This window comes from Drosophila sulfurigaster, chromosome 2R (genome assembly GCF_023558435.1).
Source record: "Drosophila sulfurigaster albostrigata strain 15112-1811.04 chromosome 2R, ASM2355843v2, whole genome shotgun sequence".
In the NCBI taxonomy this organism is placed as follows: Eukaryota; Metazoa; Arthropoda; class Insecta; order Diptera; family Drosophilidae; genus Drosophila; species Drosophila sulfurigaster.
This window is the reverse complement of record NC_084882.1, coordinates 29,226,044-29,243,789: the sequence shown is the minus strand read 5'-3', so window position 1 is coordinate 29,243,789 and position 17,746 is coordinate 29,226,044. Positions and strand designations below refer to the sequence as shown.

Below are 17,746 nucleotides of genomic sequence, written 5' to 3'. Positions count from 1 at the left end.
CATGTTAGTGCTGGATTCAATTGTATATCGAATTATTCGATTTCAACTATTGTACAAAAAATTAAATTGGCTCATGTATACGTTATAATTTGAAAAAGATTATGTGAAAAATAATAAATCACTCAAATACGAAAGAATGATTATTTTTATATTGGGTTTTTTTTTAAGTGATGAAAACTGCATATTAAATTTCACAATACTTTAAAACTATGCTATAAATTTTATGAATATTTTCAGCAGTTACAGTTAAAATCGTTTGAGAAGTATTTTTGTGAAGCACGATGTTTTGGTATATTTCATTGCAGCACTAGTATATTTATGTATATGTTCCAAAGCAAAGCCAAGCAGTATATTATGAAGTGCAACAAGTAGACGACACACCTGAAAGAAAACAATGGCCGAATCAACAAAAAAATGAAAATAATGTGGAGCACAAACCGCCGCCTGGGCTAAAATCCTTGATCGATCACCTCGTTTCTGTGTATCCGGATCAGCCCAATCCGTTGCAAGTAACGACGCTGCTCAAATATTGGCTGGGAGGCAGCGATCCATTGGACTATATCAGCATGTACAGTAACAATGGCCAAGGCGAAGGCGACTCCGAAAGAGTTCCACCACATTGGCATTATGTTAGCTTCGGGCTGAGTGACTTGCACGGTGATCAGCGTGTACATCTTAAGGAGGAGCATACAACACGCTCGGGCATGGGCTTTGAATTGACTTTCCGTTTGGCTAAAACGCCAGCTGAGTTAAAGCAACAGAGCGAGTCTCCAGAAAAGCCGCTAAGACCACCAACGTGGCCGGCAAATCTACTGCAATCCATAGCGCGTTATTGCTTCCAGACAGGTAACGGATTGTGCTTTGGTGACAATATCCCATGGCGCAAGAGTCTCGATGGTAGCGCCACATCACGCATGAACAGTTTGCTCGTGGCGCAGGATCCTCAGCTGGGCTGCATTGAGACACCGTTTGGCACTGTGGACTTTTGCCAAATCGTAGGTGTTACCGAGGAGGAATTGGAACAAGCGTCGCGCTGGAACGGACGTGGTGTTCTCAACTTTCTGGCCAAAGATGTGCAAACGGGCGGCGATTGGATGGTCACCAATATGGATCGCACAATGAGCGTCTTCGAGCTGTTTCCCGAGACATTGCTGAATCTGCAGGATGATCTGGAGAAGCAGGGCTCCGATTTAGCGGGTGTTAATGCAGAATTTGCGTTCCGCGAACTAAAACAAACCAAAACGATTAAGGAGGATGTGGACTTTAAGTGTTTAAACGAACGCTGCGCTAGCGAAGAAAATAATCGACCATTGACTGAATCACAGGTTAAGCGCGAAGAGCCAAGTTTCCCACAATCAATGTCGCTGAGCAGCAACTCGTTGCACAAATCGTGTCCCCTAGACAATCAGCCCCAAGCACCCGACTGCATATCGCTGGATGGCATCGAGATCACTATGGCGCCCTATGCAGCCAAGTATCTATTGCTGGCCATTAAGGTAATTATAAAGATACATCAGTTGTAGATGCAGTTCTTAAGATACTTTACATTTTAGGATCGCATTCGTCATGGACGCCACTTTACCTTTAAGGCACAGCATCTGGCCTTGACTTTGGTCTCGGAAACGGTGACGGGAGCCGCTGTAACTGTAAGCGAACCATTTGGTGTGCTTGGCTATTGGATTCAGGTGCTGATACCAGATGATTTAGTGTCACGCATGATGGAGGCCTTTCGCAATGCCCAACTCGATGGCAAAACGGAGCCCACCCAACGTCTGGAATTCGATTGGCCGGACAAGAACTTTAAACTAATTGTCGATCAGCCAACAATTTGTCCATTGCCCACCGCAATGTCGATTGAAACGCCGAATATCAATTGATAAATACTCGAAAACGTAGCTAGAACTTCTGCTTAGTATTATAATTTAACCGAAATGAATCTTCCACTAACCACGTAAGTTAACAAAAAATATATAAAACACTTTTTTAACGTATAAAGATTGCATTGTACGTATGTATGTATTTGGCGCCAGAGATTGCTGAAGTGTGCTTCAGCCTCGGGGTCAGTGCTTTGATGTTGCACGACAACGGATATCCTCACTTAGCGCCACTCGCTGAGCAGCAAGAGGCAGCCACAGATGTGGCACGTCGCATGTGCAGTTCAGTTTCTAATTTCTGAGAATTGAAATCAATTGGAACACTTGTATTTTTGGGATGCGCCAGTAAATTGATCATGTGATTTCATTCAGAAAAAAGGGCAAAAATCCATCCTATGTATGTAAAATGTAACCGCACTGTGATGGAATGCGTCTTGCTCTGTCTTTTGTTTGGCTGGTTTGTTTTTATGCCCATCTTCGTTGTTATCGTTGCCAACGTTACCGCAGACGCAGTCGCAGTCGCAGTTGACTTCGCTGCTTTGGTTTTTGTTTACAGCTGAGAACATTACGCTAGAGTCTCACGCTGTCGTCGTTCGATTAAGGCGCCTCAGTCGTGAGTAAGTGACAAATTTTTTTTCTTTTTGTTATTTTTGCATACAGCTACAGCTCGTGGAAAATAATTGAATTATTTTTCATTCCGTTGCCGGCAACGCAAGCGTTCGGTCGTGTATCACTCGCAACAGCGCGCGTTCGCTTTTCTTGTTACTGTTTCTGTTCGCTCGCTCTCTAATCAGTGGCGTGCGCGTTAGTCGAGTGCTGTTGCTGCTGTTTCGCCTCTTTGGTCAGCAAAAAGGGATCACATACAACTTGCTAGAAGAGGTACGATTGGCCGCCAAAAGAACAACTGGCCACATGTTGCAGCTCCAGTTGTCCACTTTTGTTTGATGACACTATAAACTTGCGTGTTGTTGCGTAACCGTCTGTGCTACCTTCGATTTGTTGCGTGTTTTTGTGTGTTTTTGGCTCTGACCCCCACATTTCGGCGCTCTTGTGTCTCTGACGTCTCCGTTGGACACGTGCGCGACTTTGAAAGCGCATTGATAATGGCCGAGCGTGCAAATAAAAACAGAGCAGAATGCAGTAGAACAGCTGAAACTGAAGCTAAAGCAGAAATATTTGTAACATCAACAGATTTTACAGACTTTTGTAATTCACCTTCCCTTGCGTGCTTCTTTGCATTTTTCGCAAATCTGTTCATTTATAATTTACTTTTTTTTTGGGTAATGCAAACCCCAAAAAGATAATGGGAATTTGCCTTCTTATCGAAAGTAGTCGACGACGCGTCGTCGTAGTGTAAAGTGTCACATTTTGTTGTTGCTGCAACAATGTAGAACATATCTCTCAGTAAATATTTTATTATCATCATTTAATTATTTACCTATGTGTCTGCTCTGTGCAAATTACATTAACAATGGTCGGGGAAATTATTATTTAATTATTTACATGACTTTACATACCCACATATTTGATAAGTGATATTGCGGTCATATCGCAAAAGATTTTGTTTGCTAGTTGGCAGTATTCTTTGTTTCCTAGTTTTAAAATTGCGCACAATATAATTATTGTTCCAAATTCTTCAGTGCTGGCATCTTAAATATAATCAGTGCTCACATCTGTTTCACGTAGGAAATTCGCTTAATAGACAAACATTTATTAAATTAAAATTTAATTCCTGATCATCATAAAGTCAGAAAATGAAATACAGACTGCAAAATTGTTAAGAATTTTTGTTAAACTGAAATTATTTATTTATTTAAAAGGTTAGCTATAATTAAAATTAATACTTACACTATTGTTAAGCCAATAGCAGCGAAGGCCTTTAGCTTAAATTGAAATTAAATTCTTGATATCTTCATAAAGTCGAAATTATTGAATAGAAAAATACAGAATTTAGAATGTTTTTATCTAGACTTCTGACCAATGTAAATTGAAATTTTCTTTTAATAGATTTGCATTTGTTTAACTGAAGTTCAGTTCATGAGATTGGCATAAAAATAAATATTAAATACGTTGAATTTCTATAGATATGTTTATAACCAATTCTTCAATAGATTTTCAATTGTTGAATGGAAATAAAATTTCAGTAAGACAATTCAAATACAGAAATTAATAAACAATTTTTAAATTCTATATTTACAATTTTAAGATATTTATAAAGATAAAATTAAACACAGAATAAAATTCTCCTAGCTATAAAAAATTTAAAATTTTCTGCAATTCCGCAAATTTTTATCTGCGTTGCTGAGACTCCCACCATATTTATGTACATAATCAATGCATTTCGACACCAGATGTTCAATTTGACTGCAGTTTAAACATATGTCACTTAATCTTTATAGTTTGCGAACCTAGAACCCCTAAGGAGCTCTTTGTATCACCAAACATGTTTAAATTTGCACACAGATTAGAGATTCCCAATCTCTTTGAAATTATATGACTATTCAAAGGTGATAAATTTAAGTGTCAACACATGACAATTGTCTAAAATTAAAAGTCGTAAAGTTGCTAAATTTAAATGCAAAAAAGTGTCACAATTGAATCGGACTATATAATATAGTATGTTAGTTATGTTAGCTGTCAATAAAGACGGAAACTCATCAAGTTGCAATTCATTGCGATCAATTACACGACCACCCACAAAATGTGGCTTAATCGACAGCTGAATGCGGTTGTCAAACGAGTTTAATTATTGATCATTTAAGTGTAGGAAGATCGCTTGTGTAAAATATTAACGGGAATTCTTGGTTGCAAGTTCAAGTGCACTTTTTGCCACCCACTAAATGAACTCAATTAGAACGAGAGATAATTTGTAATTGCAATTATAATAAAACAAAAAAAATCCAGATTTATTTCGGATCAGTTGCAGTTGAAATGCCGTTGCTTAGCCATGTGCCTACTATCGCATCTGATAGGGCGAAAGAGAAAGAGAGAGCTGGAGCGGGAGAGAGTGAGAGCGACTTGTTTAGTAATCTGCTTTAAATTTCAGAAAACCGCACGAGTCGGCGTCCCAATAGTAATGACCGAGCACGAACCGCTAGACGGAGAATCAAGCGGCCAGCCAAATGGTCGCATATTGAGCAGCATGGAACGTGCCAATGGACACGCCTCGTTGGCCAACAATGGCCAATTGCACACCGCGGCCGCCAATGGGAAGTCAATGAATGGCAATGGGACGGCAAATGGAACACAACAAGAAACACACATCGAGGCACCATGCTGTCGAGATATACACGGCAAGGAGCCGCCCGATGGCGGAGCACGTGCCTGGCTGGTTATGATCAGTGCATTCCTGTGCAACGGCGTCATCTTTGGTCTAATCAACACATACGGTGTGTTGCACAAACTGCTCACCGAACGCCTAACCGCCCAGGGTGACACGGAGGCCAACAGCAAGGCGGGTAAGGAAACACTCTGATTTAATCCATTCAAATATTGTATTTTTTCATTACACTTATGTCAGAGGAATAAACACGTTCCTAATCCCTTGACGATGGCAAAATTGATTGAATAATTCATGACAAATTTTCGATTGATTGTAATTATGCAGAAGTCACACAATCAGATTACGTTTACTATGTGAATCAGAACAGTTGTTTTCCACATATCAAATGTCTATTAATTGTTGTACAACAACACATAGCATAATTCAATCATATTGATAAGAGCTGTGAACTCGTGTAGCCGGATTTCAGTTTATTAAACTCGTTGATTCGTACTTGGAATTATAGTACATACTAGGAATGATTTAAAAATAAAAATGAATACTTCTTCTTTTTTCATTTTCAATCTCATTTCTTTTAGTCATATATCATGCGCATGTTTAATGCGTCATTAATATAATTTATTTAAAACGTAGTTAAGCCTGCTACAATTTCAATAAATATTCTACTTATGCGTCAATTTAATTGTGATCATGTTTCATCTTTATGACATAAAGTATGATACGATTTTGACGTTGATTTAATATGCCAACTCAACTGATTTTAATGCGCCATAGCTCATTAATTACATATTTGCAATATTTAATGTCTGCTAAGGGCTGTCAACAGCAGAGATTACATTTTCAAGAAAAATATATTCAATGAAAGACAATTTTGTAAATAATAAATAAATATTCTATTATTTTATTTTCGAATTGCTGCAACATTTTTAATCAGTTTAAAAAGTTGTTTTGTATGTTCATTCAAAAAATATATATTTCCTGTCTGACTTCTTATTTAAAGCCAATTTAACTTATTCTATATTATGTAAGGATCTTTAGCATCAGACATCAAATTTGATTGATATAATAAATGCTTTTGAATTGCATTTCATATTCGATATTTAATCAAAGTCTTTGGCGCCCATTTCTACAATTTCATACCACAATTAAATTGCGTGTTGCATTCGCTGATTTCGACTTTGAGTTGTAGATTGATTCGTTAGGTTGAGTTATTGGCCAAAACTTCAAATGGTATTTGCAACCCAAGAAATAATAACTGCGGTTCGGGCACACGATCCCGGTTTGATGTTCCTGAGTTCAATAAAACTTGTTGCATGTGTGTATGTGTGTGTGTGTGTTTGTGTGTGTACTATATAACGTATACGTTATACACTATAGTGTGGTATGGGAGACACAAGATGTCGACGTCAAGTGAATTAAATTGCTGAAAGTTTATTGGATCACAAAACGTTATTCAACACGGCGACGGCAATGACGATGTCAAGTCTCTTGGAGTCGATGGAGAGTTGAGAATTCAGTTTGAGAATTGAGAAATTTCAAATTGAGCGAAAGCGCTAAGCAAAAGGTCGTTTGCTGCGAATAATTTTGCGTGCTAAACATAAATTCACAATCATACTCATGCCGAGTGTGAGGCAGTCTGATCTCTGTGTGGAATCTATGAATCTCAGAATCTATCTGCTCATGAATCCATCAACTGACTCATGACGTCGTTGTCACTGATGGGCAAACAAAGTTCAATTGATTTAAGAGCGACGACTAGTGTTTGTCAAGGTCCGTTTGTCGAACGGTTCGTTGCACGGCTTGCTTTCAATTTGTCTTGACTTTTTTCTAAGATATTGCGCATACGTCGTGGGTACGTTGCGTTCATTGGGAACGCGGCCGTTAAAAGAAGACCAGTTGCATTGGCCAAAAGAGGCGAAAAAGATAAAAGCCGCGGCCAAAAGACGGCAAAAAAGCAAAAACAGAAGCAATATTGGCACAATTGCGCATGCCACATGCCACTGACCCAGTTACTTAGGCAGGCGTTGGGTTTTTGCCATTTGCCGGCAGTTTGGAAGCCCTTCAAGTGCACCCGTCGCTTGACAGCGATCCTCCCAGCCAGCTCAGCTAGAGCGCGGCTGCTTGACTGGTATTAGTTCCGCCATATGATTAAAGCTTTTGACGTAATCCGAGTCCAAGCCAAGCCAGCATCGAGGCGTGTGCCTTATTAAGAACTTTTCACACTCAAACACACGCACATCAACTCAAGAAAATGTCTATTTAATGGCATCAATGACTTGGCTTAGCTCTCGTAATATATGCACATATAAAGTATTAGTTGCTAATCCACATTGTTGCTGATAACGTGGTGATGAACCAAAATAAAAGAAAACGAATCAAAAAAATACTATTTAATTCATAAAAAATATAGAAATTCATAAATATATAAAATGTATTTAAATGCCTTAAAGTCAAGGCTGATTTATTTTAATCAATTGTTTAAAATAGTAAATATTTCGCTATGACGCTGAAAGAAATGTTGATAAAGGCAGTAAAGTGAAAATAAAAATGAAAGTTTTGAATGAATTTCAATAAATGCAAATAATATGAATGAATGAATAAATTGAAATTAAATTTTTGTCTTAGTTTGCCTTTGTGGTATTTTCCATATAAGAAATAAAAATAATATTTATTAGTAATAAACATTTGTCACTCTTCAGAATTGTCACGCAAATTTTTGATGTAATAGTTTCTGATGCAATATGGCTTTCGCCTTACGTTTGCTTGTGATACGCTGTAAACTTACCAATAAAGGGTGGTATAAGTTTCTGTGAGAGTTTGTAACAAGCTGAAGAAAAGAGCTGGCACATAATAAAAGTAAATAAACAAAATTGTAGTATTGCAGTATTATATTCAAAATTAGTTTATCTATTAATAAAGCTTTTGTATATTGTATTAATCAATCTAAAAATACCGTTTGAAATATTCCCTATTTTTTTTTTTCATTTACTTAAATATTCACATATTATACATATTCTCTTACAGCACTACAGGGCATTTCATAGTCAATCATTTATACACAGGGTTTTTTTTTATAGACCTTTGGCAAAGTTTCAGCAAACATTATTTGTGCAGGTATTATCTAATATGCAATTCTTAGCATCAGCTCGCTCTCTTTCTCTTTCTCCCTGTCTCTCTCAATTTCGTTCATTGCTCTCTTTCGGCTGCACAATGCCATTGACTGTCTCTCTCGTTTTGTTGGCGCCTCCGAGTGTGGCATTGACATTGAATCGTGCCTCTCCCCATTGCTTCCTCGCGGTTGCCATGGTTGCCGAAATTGCATGAATTGTGCCATGTGCAACCAAAATGAGAGCGAGAAAGAGAGAAATACAAGGTATATTTCTGAGTATTGATTACAAAAAGGGGGAATCAAGAATTGCGAACACCAAAGTGGGTCAAGTCTAATTTTAGGCACTAATGAGCTCAACCAAACAATCTAATAAAAGATAAACTAAATGTCTGTTCAAGATGAGTGCAACAATTGCATATTATATGTTATGAACGTTCAGCCTGTGTGTTTGTCATGCCCCATATGTGTGCAGCTGATACAGGGTATTTGCATACACGTACTAATCTGTGAAGTCAGTGAACAGTTCCCTGATCTTTTGAGCTAATTTTCATAATGTGACAGCTGCATCATTCGCAGCATCTTGCGATACCGAACTTTGTCACATCAAAGAATTTATTAATATGCAAGTATTTATTAAAACATTATCACGGCTTACTGTCATTTCTGACCGGCTTATCAAAAATGGGTCAAGCGTTCACCGGCGTCATGACATGACATCGCACAAAGAATTAACCCAAATCTGTCAGTTTCGGTATTGTAGACATTTCACATTTCTGATTCTAAAACCAGCAAATGCGATAAACGAAAGTGTTTATTTAACGCTTTATTGACAAGCAAATTGATGCGGAAAGCTCAAATAGAGAACTAAGCTGGACTTTAAGCTATAACAAGTGCTTGATTAGGAAATCTTGTTGAACTGTTGCAGTCCCTATTTTAAGTCCACTTAAATCGTGTTTAAGTTTATATTATCTTGAATAACGTTCGTACTTATGTTTCGATTGAGCTGAAATTTTCAGGATAGCTATGAAATAAATTATAATAACTTTGATCCAATGCTTGAAATACTTTTAAAAGAAATTCTAATATTTTAAATAAAGACCCCCAGAATATATGCATTTACATTTTCTGGAATACATTTTGTATGTCATATGTTGAGATAGAGTTGAAACTTTCAGACTAGCTTAAGAGTATATTCTGTAAATCATACTCCACTAAAAGAAATGCTTTTTGAAAAAATTGCAAGTAATTTTATATATTAAAATATTCCCTAGCTTTCTCTGGCAAACAATTATAGGAAATTGAAAACTATTTCACTCCCGCATAAATCCAATACGTAAGCCAATGAATCACACGATCGTGCAATGCGTGCGAATTGCTCAATCGAATTAGTTATTAAAGCCTCTTTGGCGGCAATCAAGCGTTTCAGCTGGAAGCTTTGGGGCTGCCGCTCCAGCTTCGCATTGGCTTTCTTGACTTGTGGAAAAAATAGTTCATTACACAATTAACCGCAATTGCGTGAGATTCGATTTGTTAAATGCAATTTACCGTCTTGCCACATGTGGCAGCTGCAATAGCGCAAAGACAAAAGCAAATCTTAATGCAGATTACCTTTCTTTTATTTGCAGCTCTTGTTGGCTCCTTGGCCATTGGCACCACCTTCTTCCTGTCGCCCGTTGCCGGCTGTCTGACGGATAAGATTGGTCTACGCTTGACCACATTCTTGGGTGGCATGATTGCAGCAGGTGGCCTGTTGCTGTCATCATTCTGTGCGGATAATATTAACGCCTTGTACTTCACTTATGGCATCATGTTTGGCCTGGGCGGTGCCTTGGCCTACACGCCCACGTTGGCCATATTGGGACATTACTTCAAACGGTATCTGGGCAAAGTGAGCGGCTTTGTTACAGCCGGCTCAAGTGTGTTTACAGTCATCTTGCCACCTGGACTGGACTTGCTGCTGCAGAACTATGGCCTCGAGACAACATTGAGAGTGAGTTATGCTACATTGCACATGGTACACAACTGATTACCTTTCTCCTTACAGATCATGAGTCTGATGGCGGCATTTATTATCGTGTGTTCGTTTGTCTACAAGCCACTGCATTTTCCTCAGGATTCGCCGAAGAAGAAGAATGGTCGCTCTCGCTTCAATGTGTTTTTACGTTCAATTGTAAATGTCGATATCTGGAAGCGGAAGCGTTATGTCATCTGGGCATTGTGTGTGCCATTGGCACTCTTCGGTTACTTTGTGCCCTATGTGCACATGATGAAATTCGTGGAGACCTCGTTTCCCGGCAAAGATCTCAATTTGCCCGTGATGTGCATTGGCGTTACATCCGGCATTGGACGTTTGATATTTGGTGTGATTGCCGACCTGCCGGGCGTGAATCGCATGTATCTGCAACAGCTGTCGCTGGTCTGCATAGGGTTGGTTACATTGCTGCTGCCGCTGACCAGCTCGTATACGGTGCTCGTCACATTCGCCTTGATCATGGGCCTCTTCGATGGCTGCTTCATTTCGCTGCTGGGCCCCATTGCCTATGAGATTTGCGGTCCATCAGGTGCAACACAAGCCATTGGATTCCTGCTCGGTCTGTGTTCGTTGCCCCTCACCATTGGTCCACCGGTTGCCGGAATGATCTTCGAGCGAACCGGATCGTATACGCTGCCCTTGATATTGGCCGGCATTCCGCCGCTGATTGGTTCATCGCTGCTCTTCCTGATGCGCTGTGTTCGCGATGATTCGAGTAGCTCGAATTCGAATGGCATTGCGTCGGGTCAAAGTGGCGATATTGAAGACTCACCCAATGGCACTTATCGGTTGAATGGTAAGCGTGTTCTATACGATGATTAATATATTAATTTACTAACGATTTCCCATGAATATTGCAGCTGTCAAGTCCAGCGAGCCACTCATTGAGAATGGTGTCAATGGTTCGCTGTCCAATGGACATGCCAACACAAATGGCTCAGCAACTGGTGCGTCTTTAACTTAAATACTTCCATGTGGATTAACTTAACACTTTATGATTTTTAGCTGTGAAGTCCAGCGCACCTTTGATGGGCTCAAGCACCAATGGCAATGGAAGTATTGGCAATGGATTGAGGCCCAATGGATATGCCGATTCAACAACTGGTTCGTACTCAGACACATTAAGTTTACCGTACGGTCAACGCTTTGATAGTATTACTACTGCCTGCTGCTCCTCTTCAGAAGCTTGCGTTCACCCCAGTAGCTCGTATCTGACTAACAAGAACACTCGTAGTATCTCATCTCACACAGCTTTGCTTGAACACAATTCGCGATCTCGAAATCTAAATCTATCGCTTGATAATGATGCTAAGAAACGCCATTATAAATATTCAGTTTTTTAGTTTTTTTTTAGCTTCACCAATATGGTGTTCTGTTTTATTTTAAGTAATATTTGTTTTTGGCTGCTTTACCATAATAATCGCACTGCCCACTAACACACAAACGCACTAATTTAAAATAATTCATTAGGGGAACTTTCCATTTATAGCATTCCAATTATGCGAAATGCATAGCTAACTAATAATTATTATGCAATCATTTTATTTACAGCATAAATAATTCATCATCCGCTTCAAACATTCACACTCGTATAAACAAACATTTTATACTTTTTTAATGAATTATTTATAAGGAATTTAAATGAAAGCAACATATGCTTTGAGACGCTTTTGTAAATAAACTGAATGAAAAATAATGCCGCATCACTGTGTTAAATTCTGTATATAAAAATGTATTTTTCAAGATCTGCATGGAACTTTAGCTAAAGCATGTAATAAACAAATATTAAATAACTGTTCTATTATAAAATAAATCTTTCAGAGACTCTCACCGACAGGCCAGGATCCTAGATAAAGTCGCTGTCGTCTACTAACTCAAAATTCCACACACAAACTAAAAAAGAAAAACTTTGCCATTAAAGGATCAGACATTTTGTTGTTTTCGTTTTGTAATCAAATCAATATTCATATCGCTCTATATACATATATCTGATATATCCTAGCGCATAAAAAAAGGTGTTCATTTTGACTACACTGTATGTACAAAACTTTGAATATCATCCCTTTGATGGAGGAGAGACTTGATGTACTTGAGAGTACAGTTCGTAATACTTATTTTTCATAAATGTATACTATAGACTTTAAGGCAACCATTTTAAACTGCATAATAAAGCAATTATTATTATAATTAGATAAATTCAAGGTCAACTTCATAATTTTCAGCATTTAAATCTTTTTCAATTTGGTTAATTTACTGTGGTTACCTGATTTAAAGTGGACAAACTACTTGTGCCGTCTTAAACTTTTGTTACTTTGGAGCGTATTAATCGTAACCCGCCCACATTCTAGTGATCTTCATATGGTTGCCAGTGGCAACTTGCCACCTATTACTAACCCACAATCAGTGGGCGATTTGGTCTCGCTAGCGGCATTTAATTCAAATTTTTGAATTTAAAAAAGCGTTGATATTTTTCACAAGTCGACAACAGATGCTTTGATTAGATTTATCAAAGCATTTTTCTACGATCAACTGATCATCACCTGTGATCGGTCAAACACACCATATGATTTTGCAAAGAGCTCTAGAAAATTCTTTCTTTTTTCGCGCATTGATTTCGAGTTTCTCGGAAATTTACAATTTTTATTGAATTTGTTAAAAGTTTGGCATTTTATTATCTTAAAGGTATGTATTACAAAAAAAAAATTAATGTTTGTGACCGGTCTATAAATGTGTAGCTCATAAAACGTAGTGGTAATTCAGTGTATTAACAACGAGTCCGTATTAGCGTACACCTGTCTTTCGTGGAGTCGAACTTACTGGATTCAAGTGGATTCAGTCTAACTCTTTTATTAGACGAAAGTCAGTGGGGTCCAAAATGTGTAATATGAACTGCTATTACCTGCTAGCCTTCAAACTATGGTACTTTTTAGAGACAGTGTTAGTACCAAACAAGTGAGAAAGCTACAGTCGAGTGTACTCGACTGTGAGATACCCGCTACCCATTTTGAATAAAAGAAATATATTTTGCGGTATTTTTCTCAAAATATACCGAATATACTGAAAACTACTAAAAATATACCAAATGGTATGTTTGGTAAATCGATATAGTACCGCATTCAAAATATACCATAGACAGCACAATATACCGGACTGTCGGCCAAAGCAACAAAAGTATTTCTTTAATAACTTTGACAATTTTTATCTGATCGCAACCAAATTTTCAGGAATCATAACTACTATAGTAATTATTATCTATTCAAATTACGCTTGTTATTCGATTTTTTTGATTTGCGGGGGCGGAAGTGGGCGTGGCAAAATTTTGAAACAAACTTGATTTGCGTGCAAATATAACAAATGCTGTCGAAAAAAATTATAGCTCTATCTCTTATAGTCTCTGAGATCCAGTGTTTCATACGGACAGACACACAGACGGACAGACGGACATGGCTATATCGTCTCGGCTGTTAACGCTGATCAAGAATATATATACTTTATAGGATTGGAGATGCCTCCTTCTACCTGTTACATACATTTCCTGCCGGCACAAAGTTATAATACCCTTCTACCCTATGGGTAGCGGGTATAAAACTTGATCTTTTTTTTTAGTATTGCACTCAGAAGTTATCCCATTTTTTTCCATCATCCCATCATTTTTTAGATGAAGTTGATATATGAAATTTGTTAATTGAAGTTTAAAAAAATAAAAGTAAACCAAAATTTTATTTTTAACAAATTTTATTTTTTAATTAAAAAATAAAAATAAAAAATATGTAAACAAAAATTTTTTTTAACTTAAAAAAATATATGACTTTTCTCTGATCAGTGAAAAAACCCTTCTGAAGACATTTATTTTATTATAGAAGTTATTAATTAAATGCCGTTAGCGAGAACAAATCGCCCATTGTGCACTATGGGCAAAAAGTCCCGAATTGCGGCATTTGTACCATTTTTAAAGATAGAAACATGAAACTTTGTATATATACCTAAAAAATAAAGATCGAATTTCGGAATTTTTCTTTTTTCAATTGAACCACGCCTTTCTTCCCGCCCACCTTACCATGAGGTTATACTTTTCGATTTTTTTTTCTAAAAACTTGTTTTAAAATATTTTAATGTAATATATTTAATAAAATTAAACTAAATTTATTAAATTAATATTTTTTTTAGCAAATTCACATTTTAAATTTGATTTGGATCCATGCAAAATTAAATCAAAAATGCCCATGTTATTGGAGGCTCAATATCAGGAGATTCCAAAAGAGCTATAGATTTATAGTTGAAAGCAGTGGGTCAGAGGAATCCAATGCTCTATTAAACACATCTGATAAAGTATTCAGGCGGCTGTTTTTCCTTGCATGAGAAAACATATCGAGTTTGTACAATTTTTTGCGCTCTTCTGACACATTTTCATGGAGAGCCCCTAGGTTTCCATAATTTGGTGCCAATGTACTAGTACTTTATGCAAAATTTGAGACATTGGATACCACTTATAAGTATTAACGTATAAGTACATCAAGAACCAACTTTAACTTTTGATGGGCATACCTCAAACTCACATTATATATCAATTAAAATGATATAAAAACTTTTCAAAACGTCGTGCAACAATAGCATTGACTTTTCTGTTTCATAGACTAGTTCAAATGCTAATTTTCACTTTAACCTTGGTCCTGCCTAAGTATACGTCAATCGTTTACGACCAGACTTTACCCTTGGAACATCATCTTAAGAAACTCAATTATAAACGAGGATGCAAGCCATTGCGCAGGCTTTTCTGTTGCATTTTCGTAAATTAGTGTTATTCAATCCGAAAAACTGAATAAGCTTATCTTTTATTCAGATTTGCTGAACATCACTTAATTCATTTTCATTGATATTTTGCAAAACTGCTTCACAGCAGTTTGTTGGCGGTTGTTGTTGCTCCAAAAATCAAGCAACGTTGAAAAAAAAGACGTATATACAACTGGAACATTGAGTTTTGCCGTAAATCGGGCAAAAACGGGCAAAAATGTTAACCACTATTTGATTGTTAACAGTTTGGTTAATAACATTCAGCTTTAATATTGCCTCGACCCGCGTAGATGCACTAGTTACTCTCCACAGAAACACAAATACATTTGTTATCAGGGACCTAAAAACATACCAACAACAACTTAATATTACAAACCTTGACGATTAAATTTCATATTCAAGCTTTTTTGTTTGATTTAATATTTGAATATAAAATTGACAGAAAAAATCAAAAATTTTCCCGCCAATTTTTTTTTTTTAGAGGGTCCAGACCATAGTCTTTAAATATGGGCGAATAACAAATTACCAACGAAGTCTAAAATTTTTTTTAAAATATGTTTCAGTATTCTTGAAGTATTCTAATTACAAAAATAAAGTAAATTTAATTATACCGAACACAAAAAAAAAATGTAAAAATGCACCAAATATTTATAATTATTTTACCGATGCGACTTTAAATGTTCAATACGGATCTATTTGAAAGTGAAATTCATAAAATAGTATCCTGCACTTGACCAAGGACTGTTTCTGTCTATTATGATTACGTGGCAATTATGGTGTACTTTATTGTAGGTTTTGTGGTTTTATTTTCTGTGGACACGTCGTCGATTTTACAAGTTAATATTTCAAATACCTGGGCCAGTGGGTTACCCCTTAGTTGGCACAGGGTACAAAATGCGCCATAAAGAAGGTTGGTGATCATTGAAAGTGTGATAAAAACTGTGATTATAATATGGAATCCCTTAGAGGTGCTGCTCACATTGAAACACTATTTGGATAAACATGGTCCGTCGTATTTGTTTTAGTTGGGACCCTGCCATATTTTGTCACCACCGATCCCCAATTGATACAGGATATTTTCAATTCACCGCATTGCATTAACAAGGGTTTCGTCTATAAGGCAGTTGAAGATGTCGCTGGCCAGGAGAAAGAGCCACTTTGGAGTGTACATCACAAGTTGTTTAATCCAGTCTTTGCCCACAAGATGATACTCAGCTTTATACCTATTTTCAACGCAGAGACAGCAAATCTGCTCAAGACGGTAGATAAACTGGTGGATTGTGGCGGACACAATATGATACCAGTGATGCATGGTTTCTCTTTAGGCATAACAAGTTGTGAGTGCTTCAAATCCAACTTGTTTGTAAGAAAAGCAAAGCTAACCCCTATGTATTTTACTCAACTATAGAAACCACAATGGGAAGTGATGTAAAGTCTTGTGAGTACATTCGTAGTAACAAATTGATCGAAGCTTTTCATAGGTAAGTACTTTTCGAATCGAATTCGAAATCGAATGAATTTACTACTCCTTAGTAGTCTTGTAGATAATGTCACAGCTATGGCCATTTCGCCATGGTTAATTAGTAAAACGGTGCGCATATGACTGGGTAATTAGGAAGAATACTCTAGAGCAAAGTTGCAGATTGGTGAATTCGAAGAGGTTGTTAAAGTTAACTAAATTTAAGTGAACGATTAAAATAATTTTATTGGTATTTTCAGTTAATCGATTCGAAATTGGCAAAGGGTTCTGAAGCCGCAGACAAGAATATATTTATAAATCTAGCCATTGATATGATGAATCGAGGAATGCTTACCAAAAATGAGGTGATAGATGAATCGTTACCATTGTATTTGCCGCCTTTGAGACAACAGCTAATACGCACATATTTTCCTCGCAAAGTTTCCCGAGTATCAAGAGAAGGCTTTTCAAGAGATTCGCTCATTATTTTCCAATACGGGAGACTTTGAAGATTCTTACAGCGATACCCAGAATATGGTTTATTTGGATCTAATTATCAATGAATCGATGCGTGTGCTGTCCCCAGGTCCAATTGTGGGACGACAGACAACGAACGAAGTGCGTCTTTCCAATGGAGTTGTTCTTTCTAAAGGAATTCAGATTGCTATAGACGTCTTTCACTTGCATCGGGATAAGAAACTCTGGGGGGAGGAAAATGCAGAAACTTTTGATCCCGATCATTTCTTCCCACATAACATGCAGGATAGGCATCCTTATTCGTTCATACCCTTCACTAAAGGAACACGCAATTGTATAGGTACAGTTGGATTTTACAAATTTAATTTACTTTATTAAATGATTGATCTTTTACAGGTTGGAGATATGGTCTAATATCGGTCAAAGTGGCAATGACAAAATTGCTAAGAAATTAGAAATTCTCAACTAGCTTTAAATTTGAAGATATTCACTGTTGCGAAGATGTAACTTTGAGTTTAGAGACAGTTCCTTTACTTAAAGTTCAGAGAAGAGATTACTAGTGTACTAAATGATTCATCTTAAAAAGTTGATATATACAATTGTTTTGTTACATAATAAAAATAGTTAAATAGACAGTCACTTCAAGGCTATTTAACTATTTTATATACTATTATATATACATACTTATAGAACAATATTTTTCTAATAATATAAAATTGTT

General features: G+C 36.9%; 2 protein-coding genes and 1 pseudogene across 3 annotated transcripts; all 3 read left to right on the top strand.

The window, feature by feature from the left end:
* The first annotated feature begins 1 nt into the window (after position 1).
* LOC133836789 (suppressor of fused homolog) lies at positions 2 to 1,877 on the top strand. The gene is made up of 3 exons (XM_062267375.1): positions 2 to 22; positions 312 to 1,496; positions 1,554 to 1,877. The coding sequence occupies exons 1-3, from the start codon at positions 2 to 4 to the stop codon at positions 1,875 to 1,877; spliced, it is 1,530 nt and encodes a 509-aa protein (XP_062123359.1).
* Positions 1,878 to 4,950: 3,073 nt separating this feature from the next.
* On the top strand, positions 4,951 to 12,205 carry LOC133836929 (monocarboxylate transporter 10). Of its 2 annotated transcripts, none has more exons than XM_062267539.1 (6): positions 4,951 to 5,332; positions 9,892 to 10,256; positions 10,311 to 11,094; positions 11,159 to 11,245; positions 11,304 to 11,402; positions 12,120 to 12,205. In XM_062267539.1, the coding sequence occupies exons 1-6, from the start codon at positions 4,951 to 4,953 to the stop codon at positions 12,146 to 12,148; spliced, it is 1,746 nt and encodes a 581-aa protein (XP_062123523.1). In that variant the 3' UTR covers positions 12,149 to 12,205. The 2 variants fall into 2 exon arrangements, with proteins under 2 accessions (XP_062123523.1, XP_062123524.1); XM_062267540.1 differs by having other exon boundaries at positions 11,850 to 12,205.
* Positions 12,206 to 15,845: 3,640 nt separating this feature from the next.
* On the top strand, positions 15,846 to 17,651 carry LOC133837115 (probable cytochrome P450 313a4; annotated as a pseudogene).
* Positions 17,652 to 17,746: the final 95 nt, after the last annotated feature.